Raw genomic sequence first — 21,912 nt, forward strand, 5'->3', positions numbered from 1 at the left:
GGTATAGTTCTCTGAAGGCTTTAAAAAATCTTCAGAGAACTATACCGAGCTAAGAGCTACGATTAGAATTTAATTTAGAATTTAAGAGCTACGATTGTAATTTTACTTATAATATATGTATTATAAGTAAGAATAAGAATAAGAATTTTTGAAAAATTATGTAGGATCATTAAGGTGCCCTCATCAGTCATCACTGCGTGTACCGGCTAGGTACGGCATTGGCAGCAAGCTGTTTCGTCGCTGACGCATGCGCAAAAAGCTCTCGCGTGAGATAAAATTTCACGACTGCCCAACACTGCTCTATAGTTTGTTTCTATTTTCGTGGTCATCTACACGGTGGAAAAAAAAATAAACTAAAGTCGGTGATAATATGATAGATATCCCTAAGAAAAGTGGCATTATTGGTGAAAGTAAACCCGTCAATCGTTTATTTCGACTACTAAATTTTCGAATTTAAAAAATTGGGAATCTGCAAATTAAAAAATTTGTGTAACTAAAAGTTTGAGAATATAAAAATTTGGGGAATTTGAAAATTTGAACATTTGAACAGCGCATCCGTGGTTGTCATACACAAACGATAATGTGTAGAAACGTAGACAGAAAATGCGCAGAAAGACTGAAAACTGGTCGTTCGACGCTCTTGCTCTTTCCGTGAATTGACTATATATAGATAGATACTGTTGTAATGTCCCTGTGAATACTACAAACTTATGGAGGGGCAAAAGATAGGTTGGGGTTTTCAGTTAACCGCACTCGTCACTCGCTTAGTGCAGCATAGTGGCGGAGACGGTAATAACAGCTACATATCGGATAGTTGACAGACATTGTATGCGTTTACTTATATGAAATCGTAATTTTTATGCGTGTATTATATTATTAAGAAAATGGCAACACAAGAAGAAGTGGGTATTGGAGATTTGGTTCTTTTAGATGAAATTACTGTGGAGAGTGTTGTAGATAATTTACGGACAAGGTAAGATTGTATTCTGAGTAGTAACAAATATTATGGCAAATGATCTAAATGGCGGGAAATCGAGAAACGTGCGTTGCTTTCTTCTTGAGAATTGTCATAGGCCACAGGTGTCTTCCGAGCACCCCAGTAATTTGTAGTACTTCATAGATCATCCACCAAGAGGGCGTGGCTAACTATGTATATTAGCAGGTGGTTGTAATTCAACATCATAAAAGTACCTGTTTGGATTTCAACTTGACCTAAAAATTTATTACAAGAAACATACCCTCGATTCGCAATAAAATCATTCTTAATCGATAATAAGCTTGTAGATTTCACTATTCTACTTACGCTTCAGCAGTGAAGCTTTCAATTTTTGCATAGTTTTATTGTCTTTCGTATAAAATTTATAATTATAATGCATAGATTTATTCGTAACATTATTATACGTAAAACCGTTCTGACATAGTTTGATTTTATAATAAATGTTTAAATCTTATCAGGTTCTATAGTCTATGAGTCATCGTCTTCAGTTTGCGCGTATTTAATTTTGCATTATGTTTCATTGGGCTGAAAATGTTTTTAGTTTCTTCTTTATTCTATGCAGACATTAAACATTTGTACTATTATGTTATTCCAACACGAATCATACATTTTATTTAATTAAGTATTAATCTATATTTGTACATGTTTAAAAGAAAGGAATAATTTTAAGCGGGAAATAGAGAACATAAATAGATAAGACAGAATATGAAGTGTTTACTTTATTAGAGTAAACTAAACGTTCCTAGAAAAAATTACAATGCAGCAAAAAATTTTCGATATCATTATTTTTATATTTAGAAATTTTTAAATGTTTAATTTTTAAAATTTGCAAATACAAGAATTTTTAAATTTATTCACCTTTCGTTTATTTTTAGATAAAGGAAGCTTATATTTAAAGCCTGCTAAAACCTACTTAGTTGTTAAATATATATATAGTACTTTATATGCAAACAAAATTGATATTACATTATATAATTGTATTATAGAATTTGTTACATATCACAAATAAGAACATTTATAGCAAAACTTAATCATTTAATCACCTTACCCTCGATAAAAAGATAAAGCTTATCTTTTGTACATAAAAGATTAATGTCTAATTGCAGTATTATTACAACATAAAATTATTTTATGTTATGTTTTATTTTAAATTATTTTCTGGTTGCTAATTTACAATTTTCGTATTATTTATATTCCATATAATTTAATATTTTAGGTTTAACGGTGGTAAAATTTACACGTATATCGGAGAAGTATGTGTCAGTATAAATCCTTATAGAAATATAAACATATACGATAGCAATTATATCAATAAATATAAAGGTAAATGATTATGGAGTAAATGTTTTGTTCTCAAATAATACAATAAAAGCATAATAAAAATTTGAATTATAGATAGAGAATTATTTGAAAATCCACCACATATTTTTGCGATTTCTGATGCCGTACACAGAGAAATGAAACAACAAGGTCGTGATACCTGTATAGTAATAAGTGGAGAGTCAGGATCTGGGAAAACAGAAGCGAGTAAAATTATTATGAAATACATTGCTGCAGTTACAAATTTAAGTGGTCAGCAAGAGATTGAAAGGTATATAAATTATTCGAGAACTCTAATTTGCTATGATTAATTTTTTTTATCTTTGTATCGTGAATTATTATAAGGAAACAAATGTATGATACAACAGTTGCACCTACTTCATTTGCTTTTAGGATTTTATATTTTTAGCATTTAAAATTATTTTTTCTTGTATGTCAGAGTAAAAAATATTCTTATTCAATCCAATTCGATATTGGAAGCCTTTGGAAATGCAAAAACAAATAGAAATGATAATTCGTCTCGATTTGGAAAATACATGGATATAAATTTCAATTTCAAAGGAGATCCAATTGGAGGACATGTTACCAATTACTTGCTGGAGAAGTCAAGAGTTGTGTATCAACAAAATGGTGAACGTAACTTTCATTGTTTTTATCAGGTATTGATACATTTACTTTTTATCTCTTTGTTTTTTTCTATTGTATGATGTATATAAATATAAGCACATGTACATATATATATCCTTTATTTTAAATATATAGTTATTAAATGGCTGTAGCGAAGGAGAATTAAATAAACTAAGATTGGTCAGAGACCCAGCTGCATACTTCTATGTTGGTGCTGGAAATTGTAATAAAGCGAGTCCAAGTGATAAAAGTGATTATAAAATGGTTATTTCTGCTATGTCTACTCTTGGATTTGTTGAAAATGAAGTACATACAATCTGGAATATTATTGCTGGCATACTGCATTTGGTTTGTTGTAATTTACATAATACAGTCAAAACTTTGTTGTTCTATTTTTTAGACAAAGGTTTATGTATTTTACAGGGCAATATTACTTTCAAACACGAAGAGGATAAACTATTAATTGCCAACAGAACTGCTTTAAATGATACAGCTAATTTACTGTCTATTAGCCCACAAGAATTAAGTACTGCTTTAACTCAAAGAGTTATCGCAGCAGGTGGAGAAGTTATGCAGAAAACTCATACTTCAACAGAAGCAGAGTATGGAAGGGATGCCTTAGCGAAAGTAAGACTTTTATGTAACTTTTTTATTCACGTTTTTAGTAAAGATACGTAAATGTTAAAAAATGTTTCAGGCTATATATGAAAGGTTATTCACCGAGATAGTATCCCGTGTTAATACTGCTATTAATGTGAATGATACAGAAACTTATAAGAGATATAGAACAGTGATCGGTGTACTTGATATATATGGATTTGAAATTTTTGATACGAATAGTTTTGAACAATTCTGTATTAACTACTGCAATGAAAAATTACAACAACTATTTATTGGTAAGATAGCTTTCTGTATATTTATTATATTATACATTTTACGATAACATTAAATGTTTTAGAACTGGTATTAAAGCAAGAACAAGAAGAATATAAAAGAGAAGGTATAGCATGGCAAAATATTGATTATTTCAATAATCAGATAATTTGTGATCTTGTGGAACAACCTCACAAAGGAATTATAGCAATTATGGATGAAGCTTGTCTTAGCGTTGGCAAAATTACAGACGAAGTTAGTATTTGTAAATTATTACCTTACATATATATAAAAAGAAATTCGTACATATTTTGTAATATATTTGTTAGATGCTTTTGGAGGCTATGGATCAAAAGTTATTTGATCACAAACATTATTCATCCCGGCAATTAAAACCAATGGATAAAGAACTTCAGCATAAAATTCAATTTAAAATTAAACATTATGCTGGAGATGTAATATATAATATTAATGGCTGTTTAGATAAAAATAAAGATACACTATTTCAAGATTTTAAACGTTTACTGTATAACAGTAAGAATCCAATAATTAGCAAAATGTGGCCAGAAGGGGCTCAAAATATTTTAAAGGTATAAAAATATATACATACATCGTATTGCAGTTTATCCAAATGTTTATGTAAATATATTTTCATTCATTTATTTCAGACAACAAAAAGACCTTTAACTGCCGGTACTCTATTTCGTAATTCTATGATAGCTCTGGTTAAAAATTTGACAAGTAAAGAACCGTTCTATGTTAGATGCATAAAACCTAACGAAGTTAAATCGCCAGTTGTGTTCGATGAAGAAAGAGTAAACCATCAAGTACGATATTTAGGTCTTGTTGAAAATGTATTGGTCAGACGCGCTGGTTTTGCATATCGTCAACGATATGATACATTTTTAAAACGGTATTGTTATTTAAAATCAGTTATTTGTTATTTTTATATGTATGTTTTATAATTGAATTCTATCAATATTACCTCTATCAGATACAAGATGATATCACAATATACTTGGCCAAATTTTCGAGGTGGTACTGATAAAGATGGTGTACGTAAATTAATAGATGAAACAGGTTTTAGTAACGACGTGAAATATGGACATACTAAAATATTTATTCGCTCGCCTCAAACGCTTTTTGCGTTAGAAAAGGTTTATAAATTAATTTTCTTCAGTTCAATCTTTCTATTTCAAAACATGCACATTCCGAAAATTCTGTTTGAACCATAATTGTTTGCAGGCACGTAGTGATTTGATACCAAGTATCGTAATACTATTACAAAAGCAATGGAGGGGATACTTGTGTCGTCAAAAATATAAAAAGATGAAGGCTGCGCTTATTATAATGAAACACTATCGAAGATATAAAATACGTACTTATATTAAAGAATTAGAAAAAACTTTTCAAAATGCGAAGATGATGCGTGATTATGGCAAGCACTTACCTTGGCCCCGTGAAAATTTTGCAGTAAAACATGTAATACCTGTTCTAAAAATTATGTATGGGAGGTGGAGGGCATGGATGATACTTCGACTTATCCCTAGGGAAGATTGGCCTCAATTACGGTTAAAAGTATATATATTTTAATTGTTATGAAACTATGATAAATAGTACACTATAGTTTATGAGAAAATATTATTGAAGTAATAGGTAAATGACATCTTTGATTTTCTATTAAAATATTAGATGGCTGCCGGAAGCGTTTTACGTTCGAAACGAGTTTACTGGGGACAAGACAGACGCTGGGAAGGAAATTATTTATCTAAACCAGAAGAGAACCCTCAAAGTGACATTTTTAATGCTTCGATAAATAATCTTCGTAATACCGATCATTTTAAAACTGTCTTGTTTAGTGCGTTCATAAAAAAGACTAATAGGTTTGTATGAAATATATTATCTGATTAAGCCATGCATTACTTATAATATATAAATTATTTATGCAGGTTTAATAAACCGAAAGATCGTGTACTGGTTGTTACCGAGCATGCAATATATAAACTTGAGAATTCTAAATTTAAGACTATGAGAAAAGGTATGCCAATAACAGAGATCACAGGTCTGAGTGTATCATCCGGAAGAGATCAACTTATAACGATCCACTCAAATCGAGGAAACGATTTCATTATGTCTATCATTACTAAAGAAGATAAAGTTGGCGAACTTGTTGGTATTTTAAGTAATAAATATAATCAGTGGGTATACATTTATTTTTTAAGATATATTTTGAAGAAAATTGTTGTTATGATGTATGCTTTAGAAATAAATTTTGTACCAGGTTACGTTCCGCTGACTTACAAGTTATGGTGGATATAAAATTCAAGTGTATGTTAGGAAACAAAAGCAAGATGTTACGAGTAGAAGTACATCCCGAGGTTAATGAGCCAACATTCAAGAAAGATGGAGACAACATTATATATGCCATTCCACCATCAGTTGGTATAATTGATGGAAATACTAATACAAGGTTTCAAAGTAGGTCAACTAATTGAAATGATAATTAGTTCGATATTTTATCAAAAGCAGTGTAATTAAATTATTCTTAAAGCTTTTATGAGAATGCTTCGAAGTTCTTATATTCGTGTGTCTTAAAGGCTGTTTTAAGCATTTCTTGATGTACAAATACTGTTAGGAAAAGTATGAGTCATTATTAATAAGTGAAAAACAAAAGCGAATACATCTATTTAATAACGTGAAGTATTTTTATCATAAAAAGTCAATTGAATAATCATCACTGTTGAACAGAATTAATTCTTTTTTGTAAATACATGCTAAAAGCAACGCAATATTTTGCAAGTAATACAAGTAATAAATGCGTTATACATGTGAATAATTTGTAAATTATAAAATTTGGAATCATATATATATATATATATATATATATACACATATGTACGAACAGATAGTATTTAAGAGAATGAAAACAGTATTGCCTTAAGAAGGTATCATTTTTGATACCCTAGTGTTATTTAATATCGTGGCCTTCTACTTAAAGTATCTGTTTTTACGCTGTCATGTGATTTTTATACAATATATAGGAAGCTAATCAAACTTACAAAATAAGATTTATATATAATGTTAATATTGAAAATTTATATTGTTCAGATTATACATTTTTAAAGATAAATGTTTTCTAAGATAATAAGAATTTTACAGTTCATAGATTTGTCATTATTTAATTATAATATAGAAAATTTGTTAATCATGTTAACATGATGGTGTTCTAACGTTACTGTAGTGCTATTGATAAAAGTGATAATGATTTTGTAATTGAAATGTAAGATTATGCAAGAGGTATAAAGCACGGTGTAAAATGGTGCCATTGTTAAAAATAAACTAATCTTTTATATATTTATATTTGTGTGTAAAGTTGTACCAGAATAATAAAAAGAGACGGCAGTTAACATTCTATAAGTGTTCCTATGAATATTATATTTCGCTACAAGTGAAAAAAAGGAAAATCCGTTTTTCACGTACTTTTTATTGTTAAAGTATAATAGAATACATTTTTTATACAAAATAATAACGTGATCTAATCGATGCGTTCATACAGATATATGTATCCTAATTCTTTTGGCGGATTTTCCGACAACGCAACCTGAAATAAATAACTTATATAGATCTATTATATTAAACACCTGATATCTGCGATACATACTTTGTCATCATTGTATATTACCCATCGGCCTTCTTTTAAAAGATGACACACATAATGTCCTACCATTGTTGATGTTCCCATATGAGATATAAATCCCACTAATTTATATTCTAAAATACGACGACAAAAGCAATTACTTAAAAAATCTTAAATGTAACGTATAAACACGATAAAAAAAATGTAAAGTATCGTACGATGACTTCCGTCTCTAAATGTTTCTTCGGAATGCCCTGATTCATCTTCAATTTCTAAAGTATCTAACTCAGCTTGATGACTAAAAATCCAATCTGCTGCGCGTTCTAAATTATTGTCAGTCGCTTTAAGAGCTTTCGTTGCTTGTTCTCTGGTGAAACCCATTCCCATTACCATTGCAAGAGCATCTTCGTTTACCGTAAATCTATCTTTTCCTAAAATGAACAAAAAACATATATAACAAAAGTAATGTTACTTCCTGTATTTATCAACACATTACCTGCTTTTGCGTCAATTCCAGGTGGTACAAATGGATCTGCAAAATCTGAATCCATAATATGTTCCATTAACCAATTGGTAGCTGCTTCTAAATTACGATTCTCTGTAAAATATAGGGACCTTTTACAAGCTTCTGGTGGAAATCCCATATCTATTAATTGATCCAAAATCACGGTATCATAAACCGGCGGAGAAGGTTCAGAACCATCTGTTTCTGGCAACAATTCTTCTGTAGGTTGTAAACCAGAACCTCGAAGAGAACTTAAATCCAATATATCAGGCATTTCAACCGCTATATCTAATTTCATAGGTTTCCAATCTAGTCTTATCATGAATTTTTTTAAGTGTATTAATAGATAATCCGGAAAAGTAGCAAGTCTAGTTGTTCTATAAAAGAATACATTTATTGATTATGTGTACCATTTATTGGATAAACCAGTGATAGGCAGAACTTGGTACACTATATGGCACTATATTTTTCCTGTCATCAGGATTTAGGAAATTCTCCCGAGTCTTTTTTCAAATCACTTACTTTCCCTATTCACCTCTTCAGAACTTTCTCTAGATCTTTCTTAACCGCTTCCCTAAAGTCTCTCTAGATATACACTTGGTGCCCATGAGTTATTTGGTGGACAAATGATCTGCCTATCACTGAAATAAACCATGACTTACTTTTGTGCTGTAGTTTTTTCGTTCAGTGCTGAACTGTAAAATTGTTCTACTATTTCAGATCGAACGAATGCTTGTAAGCAAGAGGAGAGCTTTATACGAGGTCTAACAAATGCATTTGAATCTAATTTTTGTCCTTTTGACTCGGCTTCCTTCTTGGCATTCTCGTAGGCCGCAACTTCATCCTATATATTAAAAGATATGTATATATATATGTTATAATATATAATGGTTGAACACAAATTTTAAAGTTAAAAAGGTGTACAATTAATTTACTTTGTTTATTGCAGCTTCCACAGGTATTGACAATGGCAGTAAATATTCCGGGCGATAAGTATACTTTACTTTGTTAGAACGACTGCATTGATACCTTTCTTCCACTTTAAATTTAAAACAATCAGTGGGATTCATCCGATGACGGCTGTGGCGCTATGTGATTCGTTTCCAGACATTAGTATTATATCTTAATTTTATATCAGAAAATTTAATGAAAGAAAAAACAATTTTTAATTTAATTTAATTACATCTACAACATTTATGACGTGAAGAAAGAATTCTTGTGCATCCTGTTGTCCGTTGGTAGAAAATCCAGGATGTTCACGACAAATTAAGTTTTTGAACATCCGCGGAGGAATACCTTGACGCGATTCATTTTCATTATTTGTACTTGGTGGTATTGAATATTTGCCAGAAAGTAAACCAATTCCAAGTTTAGCCCTATAATAGCGATCATTCGTATCTTAGGGTTCTTTAGATGCAGTAATTTTTACTTTCTTCTAACTTACATTTGAACATCAAAGTCATTTGCTGGATCAATGTAACTTTGTTGAAATATTTGCGGTGCTCCATCTACAAATCTAAAATTTATTTTCAATTATTATATACCAATCCTATCATGACAAAAGACAATATTTTTTTAAAAATATATTGATTTAATAATTACTACAGCAATAATATAAATCCTTTTGTATCATCAGAGAAAGTTTACCATATATATATTTATTAAACTTACCAAGGATATACTCAAGAATAGAGTAAAATTTTTATAGTAAAATGAAACTACAAACCTTTTTATAAAGTCTGGAATTACAAACAACATTTGCATAACGCTATTTAAGTAGCAAGAATTTCCTAAGTTAGCAAGTCCCGTGTATCCAGGTCCATACAGAGGTGTTAGTTTACTTGCAGCTTCTTGAAGTGCAACCCATTCACCAAATCTTTGATTAAGATCTAATTCAAGCTCCACCATAGATTTATCGGTTTTCTCCATTTGGGCAATATTGATACCCCAATGAGCTAAATGCGTAACTAAGTAAGGATCTTCTACTATATCATCTTCATCGTATGAGAACACATCTCCCTTCCCTTCTTTAGTTATAGTCCCTAATTTCACAGCTAACGGATAACCGGTAGCACGATAATGTTGAACTGCATGATCATTTCCTCCTGTTCCATCATAAAATTTACGTCCACAGAGAATACTGCCATCAGTTAAATTAAGCCAAAGATTCTGTGTCAAGTCGCATTTCTCACACTTCCACCCACTTGGAGGTATCTTTTTTCCATTATCCAATTGTTTAAGATTCGCTGCATGTCTAAAAATGAAATGATTATTATGATTACGATAATAATTAAAATAGTTAATATTAATATTTTAACTTTTAATCTCACTTTGAAATTGCTCTTATTTCTCCGTCCCAAGTTCCAGACAACGCGTCTACTTCGGCTGCTTTTGTTGCAGCTTCTGCTTCTAACACACGCGTAACTGAAAGTTCTACCTATAAAAATTATAATTTATACATTCTTTTTATTCTTTCAAATTCCATCATTACAACAAACTTACTTCGTGCAATAAATTATCTGTTGGATAAGGTATTGTTGTGAAATTTGGTAAAATAACAATTTGGTAAGATTCATAGTAAGTATATTTTTGTTGGTCCGGTGTAAAACCATCGGCTGTTCCTATTGCTAACCTTGTAATTTTCTTTTCAGGTCCATCACCTTCATGTTCAGAAGGGATCTATAAACAAAAACTCGGTATTTTGTTATACGAATACCATTTATGAAATATTTTTCACTAAAATTTCTTATATTTAATAAATAATTTACCTCTTTTCTTCTTCGTTTAATGTGTAGAAATACAGGATTTTCTGTTAACTGATAATAATGTTGTAAATAATCCTGGCCTAATCCGAGAAATGTAGTAAGATTAACATACAGGCCTGTAGGAGAATCCTTAAAAATAAGATGACGAGAATAATTATTACATGCTGATGTTATTGTTTGAAATTATAAAATCATCATGACATCTTACTGGAGTATCAAAAGAGTAAACACACTCGTCTTTGTATATTTTATCATTTTTCTGGGGTACTTTTACTTTAGACAAATGTTTCATCAATTCTTCCATCGTAAATAAAATGAAACCACTATAAAGAAAAATAAATTTGATCACACAAAACTTTTGTATTAGATCAAAAATAACCTATTTTAATATCACCGGTAAATCGTATTGATGATATGCGTGATTTGAGGAATAAGGAGAAAGAAGCGGAACGTATTCGATTCCTCTTGTTCCTCTTTAAAAACCAGTGGTACTCAATAGTAAATTACGATACTATACAACATGTACTTTCATATTTTGATTTCATATAATGTACTATAATCAAAGATGTCATTTAACAAAAAAAAAGGTATTTCTTGATACGATTTTAGATTAAATAATTTAATTTTTCCTATTAGTACGTTTGAGCAAACTATACATAGATGTTGTGCTCGTATGTATTTAAATACATATAAATATATCAATCTTTTCACGGAAAATCATACTCATCAACTGGCGAGTTTCTGTTCATTCTGCGCATGTCAGCTCTAATTGGCTCGGGAATATTTAGTAACTATTAGCAATATGAATGCGCACTTGCGAATTTCATCGCGCTAAACATATGTATTTAGTAATGTTTTGTTTTGTATACTCCTTACACCAAGCATGACTAGTTACATACGTAGGTCTGGAATTTGAAGATTTGGAGATATGAGAATTCAGAAATTTGAGAGCTCGCAAGACACCACTTGATTATGGTTGCTTAAACACATCATTGCATCTTTTTCTTGTTCACATGTTTTTGTCCACCATGTAATTATATGACCAAAGCGAATAGCTATAAAGCGATGGATCAGCACTAACTGGTGACTATTGTCACACCAATGGTGGGGAGCTTATCGAAGTTTCATACATATATGTGTGTGAGCTACTCAAATCTGCCGTTAACCTAAAATCTAATCTGTCGTTATTCTAAAATAAAACATTTTATTTATGGAGAAATGATCATGTAGACTTTAAAAGCAACGAATGTTTCATTGAATCATGTGTATCGTTTGTTATATATATTTATTCTAATTTGCAGTTATAACCAAATTGTTTACATTCATTTTTGTAATAATGGAAAAAGAAAGGTGCGTATCTTTTTAATATTTTGCAACATTGTGTAACATTACTTTTTGGGTTATTATGAACTATATTTTACAATCATTATAAAATTATATGAAATTATTTTTTCATCATTAGATAGTCAATATTTTAAACATAAATTATAAGTTATTACATTCTGTAACTTAGTACTTAAAAAATGATTACTAATATGTTTGCTTGGTATCAGATTCACGATGCTCCTCTTAGAACCAGGGGAAATATTTTTTGAAGATTATAGCGTTCAAATGAAAACGCTTGATAGTTCCAGTTCAGAAGGAGAAAAGTGGATAGATGGAAGATTAAAATTATGTTCAAAATCCTTAGTATTTGTAAATAAGGATATTAATCAGCCTTTAATTAAAATTCAACTTAAAGAAACTATAGGTATTGAACAATGTAAATCTAACAGTGTCATCGCAAAGTTAGTATTACAGTGCTATAGATATGTGTACATTATATTTTGTTGATATGTCATTAAATTTGATTTTATTTATAAGATATGGCAATACATTATTGGTCCAGTGTAAGCAATATGTGGAAATGTTGGAAAAGAATATTCCTGCACCATATAAATTTATACATGAAAATGCTACTTTTTATTTCTACTTTAATTATGCAAAAGTAGATGATTGCCTTCCACAAATGCTACAACTGATCAGAGCAACCACCTTACCAACTGCAGAACAAAATGCCATGGTATTTTTAATAAACATTATTTTTTATTATTATATTAGTAGATAAAATTATTAAATTGTTATATTTGTACAGATTATGGCTATTGTACATTCTCGACAATCTAGGGTATCATTTGATACATCATGGTTGGAAGATCTTTATGAGCAAGTAGTATTAGAAATTCAAGCAAATAAAGTATTACCTCTTGTTATAAATCCAGGAAGAATACTTTTGACAACTTCAAGAATTTATTTTCAACCTTATAATAATTTGGATCAAGTATGCACTTTTTAATAGCAATAATTGATAATTCTCACTTAAGTAGTTCAAAAAACATTTTCACATTTTTAGCATCCAGTTCTGAAGATACAACTAAAGGACATTAATAACATTATTAAGAGAAGGTTTCTTTTAAGACAAATTGTAAGCACAATATTTTACATCTACATATGTATAATCATTATAATTTGATATACAACATCTCTTTTATAATAGGGGCTTGAAATTAAGTGGTTAAAACAACCAGAAAATAAAGTTGAACATCTATTTATATCCCTGAAAAGTCCAAATGATAGAGATGTATTATATACAAGTTTATTAAATCAATCTGCAGTTTCTTTAGAAAGAGTTCCCCAAGATCAAATGACTATGAGATGGCAAAACGGATCTTTGTCAAATTACGATTATCTATTATATATTAATAGGTAAATCTTATATCGATATAAGTTATGATAACAAGTTATTTTGAAGCAATTGTATATATATTATATTATATTATATATTTTAGTTTGGCAGATAGAACATTTCATGATTTAACTCAGTATCCAGTTATGCCTTGGGTGATACAAGATTATGTCTCTTGTACATTAGATTTAAGTGACACTAGTATTTATAGAGATCTTTCAAAACCTATTGGAGCACTCGAAGAAAATCGATTAGAAAGGTTGAAGGTATACATCTTTTTGCGATAAATACTTTCAAATAGAAAATATTCGAATAACAATATTGCCACATTTTAGGAACGGTATTTGGAAATGTCGGAACCGAAATTTTTGTATGGCTCTCATTATAGCGCACCAGGATTCGTATTATTTTATTTAGTACGAAAATATCCTCAGTACATGCTTTGTTTACAAAATGGAAGATTTGATCATCCAGATAGAATGTTCAATAGGTATGTATGTATTATTAATCAAAGCACATATTAATAGCAACAATGCTATAAAAGTAAAAATCTAAATTTGTAAATATTAAAGAATTGTTAATATTATTTTTAAGCTAAATATATATGAATATAATTTTGAATCGCACAGACAAGGCAAAATTTTATGTTAATTGCTTTTTACACTGTAAAAGTACATAATTACTCTGTCAACTCTGCAGAATCGATTTTTTGTTTTACTCTTATCAACAAAAACAACTAACAGTGTAGCTGACGTATGGAAAAATGTTTTGGTGAACATGTCTGACTTTAAAGAATTGATCCCGGAATTTTATGACACAAACAATGGTGGGGATTTTTTAGTGAACAGTTACGGTATCGACTTTGGTTACCGTCACGATGGCACAAAGATAGGAGACGTACAGTTACCACCATGGGCAAATGGTATGCATTTATTCTTTGGAAAGGATAGAAACGTTTGAAATCTAATTACAAATCAATTATTCAATTTTAGGCCCAGCTCACTTTATACAAGTATTAAGAAATGCTTTGGAAAGTGATTATGTCTCTCAAAATCTTCATTGTTGGATCGATCTAATTTTTGGATACAAACAAAGAGGAATTGAAGCAGAGAAGGCCAATAATGGTAAATTGATATTTAATTGCAAAATTTAATATATAAAGAATATATATTTAACAACACGTTACATTTCAGTATTTTTTCATTTATGCTACGAAGGAGCAGTAGATTTAGATACTATTCGAGATGTCAATGATAGACATGGATTAGAAATACAGATTATGGAATTTGGTCAAATACCAAAGCAAGTTTTTACTTTACCACATCCTAAACGTTCCGTTTCGATACTGGATAAATTTCATGCTGAAACTGTCTTAACTTCGATTAAAAACGAAACAGGTTTGCTATGAATGATTTTTATTTTTACATAAAATCTTAATTGTATAAAATGAACATTGATCTTTTGTAGAAAATGAAAATCTCATAACAAAGACATTTGAATTATGTGAATTAATGACCTTCCAATCTCACAAAGATAGCATAAATAGCATTGCAGTTATAATTAAGGAAGAAATCGATGAAGTGATATCGGTTGGACAAGATGGAATGCTTAAATTGTATAGTATAAAAAATAAAAAATTGAGGCGTAGCGTATCTTTATCGTCGTTACCACTTTCTTCTTGTGTATCATATTACACATCTCTTCATCGCAATGTACTAGTTGCTGGTTCTTGGGACAATTCGTTGTGAGCATTTATTTAAATATATATTTTATGTGTGTGTGTATATATATACGTTTCAAACTCTACCATTAATCATTTATAATTTTATAGAATATTTTATGATATTGAATTTGGTAGAGTAATAGACGTATTACCAGGACACGACGATGCTATTTCTTGTTTAGCATTGAGTCCTTCCCGTCAAATTATTATATCTGGTTCATGGGATTGTACAGTAAAACTGTGGCAAAGTTATATTTCGGGAACAAAAATTAAGCCAGCAAAATGTCTAATTGCACAATTAGACCATGATTCTAAAGTAACTTGTATTAACATATCAAGGTAAGTCTTTTGCATTTTTCATGTGTATAAAATTAAATATTTATTAAATATTGTATTAATCGCATTTTAATATTGAATACATTTAGAGATGAAACGTTACTAGTATCTGGTACAGACGATGGCGAAATTTTTTTGTGGAATATGGACACATATAACTTACAGTTAACTGTAAAAGGTATATTTTAAAATAATTAGTTTCCTTGGCTTAACGAATATAAATATTCTATTTTTATACAGCCCATACTTGTAAAATAAACGCGATGGTGTTCGATCAAGAGGGAAAAAGTATAATATCATGTGCACAGGACAAAGCGTTGAACATAATTGACGTTTGTACAAGTACACGGATTTATCATACAACCTTAGAACACGAACTTCTAACATTATCATGGTTTGAAACTTTGCTACTGATAGGAGATAACAATGGAAATATTAATGTATGGAACCAGCAAGGTGGAATTTTTATTGCAAAAATACGCTGTCATGATGGTACAGTATATTATATAGATTAATAAACAATCGATTGAATATATATAATTAAATTGTCTTATTTAATCAAAAAGGCATTCACTTTTAGGACCAATTAATGCGTTATTAGTATCAACTGAAAATAATATAATTGTAACCGGTGGAAAGGATAAAAAGATAATTATATGGAACTGCAAAAAAACATAATTCTTCTTATAATACTTATACTGTGACTCGAACATTTGTTTGATTATAAGCTAAATTGTATAAGTATAACTTTTAACTTAAGAAGTAAATATAATATAGCAAATTGATTATATTAAAATAATTGTAGTGTATTCAATTAAAATTGTTACAATATTCATAAATAGTTTAACGTATGTTGCAAAGTTTATAATATTTTAATATATTTTATGTTGTATGAGTATACATTTCTAACAATTTATAGAAGATCATAAATATAAACATATTACGTTTAAAATACTGTTGCCTTCTTTAAAATGACTTTTATTTTATAGAATGCTCGTCCTACATTGAGCAGAGTTTTTAGACGTATTTCATATGTTTTAATGTTCAGTCTTGTTTTTCTCGTACGAAAGTAAATATACACACAAATAACATAAAAGTATATTTATCAAATCAAAAGTGTCATAGAAGCGTATATATAAAATGCAAATTAAATATATATTATAATTATTATTTATTAGGAATTATGTGTTGACTAGTAATCTTTCTGACTTTCAACAAATGGAAAAGTTATAACACCTTTTTTGTAAAGCACATCACATTATTTTTTACCGTGAATATATTTTCATTAATGATTATAATTTAATCATTATGGAAAAATAAATTCTATTTATTCTATTTTTTTAGATAGTTCCTTTCAATATATGTCTAAATAAACTTACTTCCATCTTCATAAAAATAAATTATACGATACGAACTTAAGTTATTTTCTGTTACTTATACCACTGTTTTATCATATCTACACGCGTATATAATTCTTTAGTTTGCCTACTTTTAACTATTTACTATTATTCATTTGAGCGTTCCAATATTTTATTTAATGAAAACTGTGAATGATTCAATTTTTTTAATTGTTCGTATGTTATGAAAAATATAATATTCCATGGTCCCATTCGAAACCAAGTAGGTACAAAACCTTTATACAGTGCTAAAAATCCTTCATTTCTAAAAGTCTATAAAAACAAACAAACAAACATACATATATATATAGTATTAATGACATTCAAAGTATTGCAACGTTCGATATTCACATACCTGAACAAAACAGTCTATACTTCCGCTATAAATATGAGGTTGTAGCATACCGCTTGTGGTATGTATCCTTCTTTGATTCATTAAACGAGTCTGTAACATTATTTATATGTCAAGAACGAACGCTAAAAATAGGTTATTAAATGATTAATTAAACTTACACGAACAACATCTATAGGGGTAGAAGCTATTGCGCTTCCCATACTAGCTATAAAGCTGGACCTAAAATACGTATTAATATGAAAAATATGTGTTTCGTGTCTAATATCAATTTTTAAATTTTTAAATCATGTATTATGTACATTCGTACACTCATATAGTATTTTTTCCAAACTTCAATTGCTTCCACTGAAGCAACCCTTATCCAGGCACAGTAAATTAAAATACAAACTATGAAGTCTGTAAAACAGTGAATTTCTAATGAATTTACTTTTTTAACCAATATCCTATAAGTAAATAAAGTAAACAATGTAAATATACAAAAATTAAGCAGCAGATTATATTATAAATTTCGAATTGCAAATAAACTTGATGTATATGTGCAAACCAAAAATTGTTCTTAACAGAATGTAAGATGGTTAGTCATCTGAATAATAACAAGTTCAATGATTTCTATATAAAGAAGAAATATTAATACAATTTCCACTTTGAAGCTCTGTGGTCATCTCAATGTTCACGAACTGCATATATCCATGCGCATGACAGTGTAAAAGAACCTGGAAATAAAATTTTTCATTTTTAGAAAAATATTACTTCCTTTATAACTAACCATTACAGTACTAATATTTTTGGGCAAAGAATATCTCAGATGAAGTAATTCTAAGTTATGAACTTTCTATTAAATAAAATTATGTCATGTAATGATGTCAATATTACACCAAATACGAGGAAGATTAAAATTAAAATTAAAATATTTTTGTTAGTATAATCTGTCATACAATTTTATGGCAGTAAAACAATAAATTATTGGTGATATACAATGTGACATATAGTTTACTCAAAAAGATTAACTATTAACTATCCTATTATAAAATAAAATGTTAATGAATGAGTTACAGAACACCATTCAAATATTACTGGTTATCTAAGTATACTCACATGACATCACCTATTGAAAAACAGTATTTAAAATTTGTTTTATTTGCTATTACTGAACATTTGTTAGCATAATAAAAATATAATGAATACAGTATATGAGTAAATACAAATAGCCTGGATAAGGGTTGAATGCAAACCTTAAAATTTCATATTAATTTACATATTTTAAATTTTCAAACATTACTATTATTTCATATAAACATTAAATTTTCTTTAAAAAATTAATAATTAATATTAACATGAACAATATTACTTTTAGTAACAGTAATTACAAAAATAATACATAAATTGTACTTCAAGATAAGATAAATATACAATTTACTTACACAAAATGATTACTAACACTATCCCCCAAAATAGTGGTAAGTTTCTTTTTACTATAATCATATATAGGTAATTCTACAGCTGCAATAATTGCTGCTCTTTGAGCTGTAGGTCCAACACCCTATATATAACATATTTAATAAAAAATTTTATTTTAATTTATACAAAGCAAACAAAATATATTCAGAATTTTTAAATAAATTCTTAAGTATTTTACATACCCTCCACAATCCACGAATACCTTCGTGTTGATATACATCTTGAAAACAACCGAATAGCGATAAATTTGAATTAATACCAGTTACTTGCATGCGAACTTTTACCACATCTGTGGGGTTAGCTATTGCACTTGAAATAGCTCCTGCTAATGCAGCACATACAATATTTATAACAACTAAATCATCTGTTTCCCATTTATCCATAGCTGCCTTTTTTAGGGAATAATAGGTACCAAATTTTATAGTTCCATAAGTGGCTTGTCTTAAAATAGCTGAACTGATTCTATATAACAAAAATATTAATGATAACATGAGATTCTGTATTGTTAATCCGATATTATAATTAAAGTATATTGCTGAAACGATAAAAAAATAGTTTTAAATTGTTTTTACAAATACATGTAACAATTTTATATATGTACTTACCCAGAATATAGAGCTTTAAATCCTTCTTGTTGCGATATTTGATACAATGCATCTGTCATACCAGAATACTTTAAATGAGCATATCTTTTATCTAACTTTTGTCCCTGAACTTGTAGTCGAGTTTTTGTTGTATCTAAGGGAAAAGTACCTAATTGGAAATAATATATTAACAAAAATTATTTAATATTTATAACGTATTTCATTTATAAAGAAGTTATAAAATTTTAATATCACAAACCTAGTTCAGCAACAATTGAAGCTAAACCCCCATAAACAAAAGGTTTCCAATCTTTCCAATGACTTTCTCCCATTACAACGTTTACTTCCTTATCATTAAAAAGAACGTCTATTAAATACTAATATCATACTTTTAAAACACACTTTCACAATTAAATTGTTAAAACTATAATTACTAGAACGGTCAAGAAATAAATAAATAAATAAATTTTAGTTAGGTTAACTTAATCCAAATTGTTTTATTTAAGAAAATGAAATATAAACTAAATATAACATTTATATTGCTGTTTTAAATATTAATGTATGCGATTTTACTATGATTTAGCTGTAACCTTGAAATTGTCTTTAATGAATATAATATATGTAATTACCAGTCAACTTATAATTGATATAATTTATAACTGTGCAGTAAATTTTATGTACAAATAATTGCAATCAATAATAAAAGTTATTATATCAATAGTTGCGTTTTAATTGTCAATTTGTACTTTAATTTTACACGAGAATTGTTCTTAGCATTGTTCGAAAGTGTTAAAAAACCGTAAATCGACGCCAGCAAATGCATGACCAATCAACGTGTACTAGTATAGTTATATATAGTATAAGTTCTTAAAAAGTTCCTATACTGTTCTAAATTCAGAAATTTTCAAATTAAAAATCTTTAAAAGTTGGAATTGCACGACTGACTCATTTTTTTAGCTTCTAAAATTTAAAATCTTATTCTAGATTAAATAACCAGACTTTACTATATACATATATACATATTATTTTTAACTGAATGCTGCTTGTTGTATCAACAAACTTTATAAAAAATCTATCTATATATATATGTAATAGAATCAAATTGTATAAAAAGTACAATTGAGAAAAATATGAATTATGTTAGAATTTCAAGTCAAGTTAAAAAATATTCAGTTTGCCAAGTGATTATGATACACATTGTGCACTTAAAATCTTTCGTACACTTAATTACATTTATGGAAGAAATAAATATCGAAAACATAAATATTTTAATTAATAAATGCTGTACAAAGAGTATAATAGTTGGTAATTTAATATATCAATCAGCTCGAACTGGTACTCTCGTATGTACCGTTGTTTTATGTTTATAGATATAAACTTGTGCTAGAATTGCTATATCAATTAGAACTTGAAGAGTTCCACAAACTTCGAACTGAATTGGAGCTTCTTTTACAATAAAATAACACGTTTTAAACGTATCGCCTAATGTCCACATAGTAACCATAAGTATACTGAAATAAACATGACAACATTAGTAACTTTATTATTGGAATAAATTACTTTAGAAAGTATTTCTAGTTTGTAAAATGATAACATCATACCTCATTCCATTGGTAGATTTTTTATAAAAATTGCGAAGAAGTTGTGGTAGACCAAGCATAGCTTCGGTTAATACTGCAAGTATTCCTACAATTTCAACAAATATCGGTACATCCACTAATAGGTACGTTAGAATTCCTACTAGGGCTGCAAACAGCAGCATAAAGTCCAAATAAGATTGAAAGTCTGTCCATTTCCAAAAAAAATTTGTATCTAAATCTATCGAATTAAAATTGCTCGTTGGTTAAAAGAAAATTATTACAAATATCGAATCGATTGTTAGATTATTTCTATGCATTGAAACATACCAGAAAATACATGTTCTCGAATTTTTATTACTTGATTTCTATTTTGTACATTAACACAAAGTTTGATCATAATAAACATAGTGATGATCATAAATATACTTTGCAGTAAAAGAGGTATTTCATAATGCTTTCCGAACCTGAAAGAAAAATATCTTAATTACATTAACTAATAAGGTAAAAGCATGCGATACAAGAACAAGGGTACAAACCAAAAAAAAATACGTAATGTGTTAGCTATTAAAAGCGTAAGACATACATAAAGGGAGAATCCTTCTGCATTCTCCTTTTTTTTTATTTCCTTGTACTGTGGTACATATGGAATAATTCCACCAAATATTATTGCTCCAGAAGCAAGCCAATGTGCCAAATCTTTAATCGTTAATTGTTCATAGACATTATACATTGTAGATGATTTTTTCATGTACATAAAATTTCACTATCTACGATTCATTACGGACGGTAAGTTTTAGGTTATATCCCCAATATTTTTAAACGTCATCTTGTCAATAAATCATTTAGATCAAAGAAATCTCTGATAATAATTAAAGAACCAACGAATCGCGACAAAATACATTAATGTTATACATGATGTATTACTACATATTACTGTTTTCTGCAATTTTGTTCGTATTAACAATAAATATGCAACATCACTGTATACATATATATATATTATATGATACTGTAATAAAGCTCTATATGT

The 21,912-nt window shown here is 28.7% G+C and overlaps 5 protein-coding genes across 15 annotated transcripts; 2 read left to right on the forward strand and 3 right to left on the reverse strand.

The window, feature by feature from the left end:
• Positions 1-307: 307 nt before the first annotated feature.
• Myo31DF (Unconventional myosin ID) lies at positions 308-7,175 on the forward strand. 3 transcript variants are annotated; one of them, XM_003707404.3, is made up of 15 exons: positions 308-973; positions 2,214-2,320; positions 2,393-2,588; positions 2,757-2,976; positions 3,080-3,292; positions 3,368-3,571; positions 3,642-3,840; positions 3,903-4,072; positions 4,147-4,407; positions 4,486-4,730; positions 4,812-4,974; positions 5,063-5,395; positions 5,510-5,700; positions 5,767-6,015; positions 6,099-7,175. In XM_003707404.3, the coding sequence occupies exons 1-15, from the start codon at positions 885-887 to the stop codon at positions 6,310-6,312; spliced, it is 3,054 nt and encodes a 1,017-aa protein (XP_003707452.1). In that variant the 5' UTR covers positions 308-884; the 3' UTR covers positions 6,313-7,175. The 3 variants fall into 3 exon arrangements, with proteins under 3 accessions (XP_003707452.1, XP_076392477.1, XP_012149908.1); XM_076536362.1 differs by lacking the exon at positions 308-973 and adding an exon at positions 997-1,162; XM_012294518.2 differs by lacking the exon at positions 308-973 and adding an exon at positions 1,198-1,572.
• A 106-nt stretch (positions 7,176-7,281) lies between these two features.
• On the reverse strand, positions 7,282-11,765 carry Usp5 (ubiquitin specific protease 5). 4 transcript variants are annotated; one of them, XM_012294526.2, is made up of 14 exons: positions 11,624-11,765; positions 10,933-11,047; positions 10,728-10,853; positions 10,462-10,638; positions 10,290-10,396; positions 9,686-10,213; positions 9,404-9,475; positions 9,143-9,335; positions 8,895-9,047; positions 8,622-8,803; positions 7,951-8,336; positions 7,673-7,885; positions 7,479-7,588; positions 7,282-7,418 (listed from the first exon to the last, which is right to left on the reverse strand). In XM_012294526.2, the coding sequence occupies exons 2-14, from the start codon at positions 11,026-11,028 to the stop codon at positions 7,353-7,355; spliced, it is 2,409 nt and encodes an 802-aa protein (XP_012149916.1). In that variant the 5' UTR covers positions 11,029-11,047; positions 11,624-11,765; the 3' UTR covers positions 7,282-7,352. The 4 variants fall into 4 exon arrangements, with proteins under 4 accessions (XP_012149916.1, XP_012149914.2, XP_012149913.2 ...); XM_012294524.2 differs by lacking the exon at positions 11,624-11,765 and adding an exon at positions 11,448-11,466 and having other exon boundaries at positions 9,152-9,335; XM_012294523.2 differs by lacking the exon at positions 11,624-11,765 and adding an exon at positions 11,448-11,466.
• Positions 11,688-20,120, forward strand: LOC100880582 (protein FAN). 5 transcript variants are annotated; one of them, XM_012294519.2, is made up of 17 exons: positions 11,688-11,828; positions 12,026-12,074; positions 12,278-12,511; positions 12,588-12,786; positions 12,859-13,044; positions 13,117-13,188; positions 13,261-13,469; positions 13,553-13,715; positions 13,785-13,939; positions 14,193-14,371; positions 14,442-14,573; positions 14,643-14,846; positions 14,917-15,193; positions 15,281-15,511; positions 15,598-15,686; positions 15,749-16,000; positions 16,089-20,120. In XM_012294519.2, the coding sequence occupies exons 2-17, from the start codon at positions 12,061-12,063 to the stop codon at positions 16,184-16,186; spliced, it is 2,694 nt and encodes an 897-aa protein (XP_012149909.2). In that variant the 5' UTR covers positions 11,688-11,828; positions 12,026-12,060; the 3' UTR covers positions 16,187-20,120. The 5 variants fall into 5 exon arrangements, with proteins under 5 accessions (XP_012149909.2, XP_012149910.2, XP_012149912.2 ...); XM_012294520.2 differs by having other exon boundaries at positions 11,729-11,860; XM_012294522.2 differs by lacking the exon at positions 11,688-11,828 and having other exon boundaries at positions 11,934-12,074; positions 16,075-20,120.
• Bmcp (uncoupling protein Bmcp mitochondrial) lies at positions 16,663-19,983 on the reverse strand. 2 transcript variants are annotated; one of them, XM_003707316.3, is made up of 8 exons: positions 19,932-19,983; positions 19,562-19,649; positions 19,324-19,471; positions 18,901-19,180; positions 18,682-18,800; positions 17,419-17,479; positions 17,261-17,350; positions 16,663-17,178 (listed from the first exon to the last, which is right to left on the reverse strand). In XM_003707316.3, the coding sequence occupies exons 2-8, from the start codon at positions 19,632-19,634 to the stop codon at positions 17,014-17,016; spliced, it is 936 nt and encodes a 311-aa protein (XP_003707364.1). In that variant the 5' UTR covers positions 19,635-19,649; positions 19,932-19,983; the 3' UTR covers positions 16,663-17,013. The 2 variants fall into 2 exon arrangements, with proteins under 2 accessions (XP_003707364.1, XP_076392487.1); XM_076536372.1 differs by lacking the exons at positions 19,562-19,649; positions 19,932-19,983 and having other exon boundaries at positions 18,901-19,253; positions 19,324-19,450.
• A 431-nt stretch (positions 20,121-20,551) lies between the features above and the next one.
• Positions 20,552-21,853, reverse strand: LOC100880804 (solute carrier family 66 member 2). Its single transcript, XM_003707317.3, has 4 exons — positions 21,419-21,853; positions 21,210-21,346; positions 20,904-21,120; positions 20,552-20,813 (listed from the first exon to the last, which is right to left on the reverse strand). The coding sequence occupies exons 1-4, from the start codon at positions 21,634-21,636 to the stop codon at positions 20,621-20,623; spliced, it is 765 nt and encodes a 254-aa protein (XP_003707365.2). The 5' UTR covers positions 21,637-21,853; the 3' UTR covers positions 20,552-20,620.
• Positions 21,854-21,912: the final 59 nt, after the last annotated feature.

Source organism: Megachile rotundata, chromosome 10 (assembly GCF_050947335.1).
Source record: "Megachile rotundata isolate GNS110a chromosome 10, iyMegRotu1, whole genome shotgun sequence".
Lineage (NCBI taxonomy): Eukaryota > Metazoa > Arthropoda > Insecta > Hymenoptera > Megachilidae > Megachile > Megachile rotundata.

Bases quoted from the DNA above. Each gene is read 5' to 3' on its own strand.
- LOC100880804 (XM_003707317.3), bottom strand. From the start codon at position 21,636: ATGTACATGAAAAAATCATCTACAATGTATAATGTCTATGAACAATTA. The intron at 21,347-21,418 runs GTTTGTACCCTT...TTTTTCTTTCAG, and splicing joins ACATTACGTATTTTTTTTTG to GTTCGGAAAGCATTATGAAA. The intron at 20,814-20,903 runs GTATGATGTTAT...TGTTTATTTCAG, and splicing joins AAATCTACCAATGGAATGAG to TATACTTATGGTTACTATGT.
- Usp5 (XM_012294526.2), bottom strand. From the start codon at position 11,028: ATGGAAGAATTGATGAAACATTTGTCTAAAGTAAAAGTACCCCAGAAA. The intron at 10,639-10,727 runs GTAAATTATTTA...TTTTGTTTATAG, and splicing joins TTAAACGAAGAAGAAAAGAG to ATCCCTTCTGAACATGAAGG. The intron at 10,397-10,461 runs GTAAGTTTGTTG...TAATTTTTATAG, and splicing joins CAGATAATTTATTGCACGAA to GTAGAACTTTCAGTTACGCG.
- Myo31DF (XM_003707404.3), top strand. From the start codon at position 885: ATGGCAACACAAGAAGAAGTGGGTATTGGAGATTTGGTTCTTTTAGAT. The intron at 3,572-3,641 runs GTAAGACTTTTA...AAAATGTTTCAG, and splicing joins GAAGGGATGCCTTAGCGAAA to GCTATATATGAAAGGTTATT. The intron at 4,731-4,811 runs GTATTGTTATTT...TACCTCTATCAG, and splicing joins TATGATACATTTTTAAAACG to ATACAAGATGATATCACAAT.
- Bmcp (XM_003707316.3), bottom strand. From the start codon at position 19,634: ATGGGAGAAAGTCATTGGAAAGATTGGAAACCTTTTGTTTATGGGGGT. The intron at 19,181-19,323 runs GTAAGTACATAT...TTTGTTATATAG, and splicing joins TTTAAAGCTCTATATTCTGG to AATCAGTTCAGCTATTTTAA. The intron at 17,351-17,418 runs GTAAGTTTAATT...ATAATGTTACAG, and splicing joins CCCCTATAGATGTTGTTCGT to ACTCGTTTAATGAATCAAAG.
- LOC100880582 (XM_012294519.2), top strand. The intron at 12,512-12,587 runs GTTAGTATTACA...TTTATTTATAAG, and splicing joins TCTAACAGTGTCATCGCAAA to ATATGGCAATACATTATTGG. The intron at 14,372-14,441 runs GTATGCATTTAT...ATTCAATTTTAG, and splicing joins GTTACCACCATGGGCAAATG to GCCCAGCTCACTTTATACAA.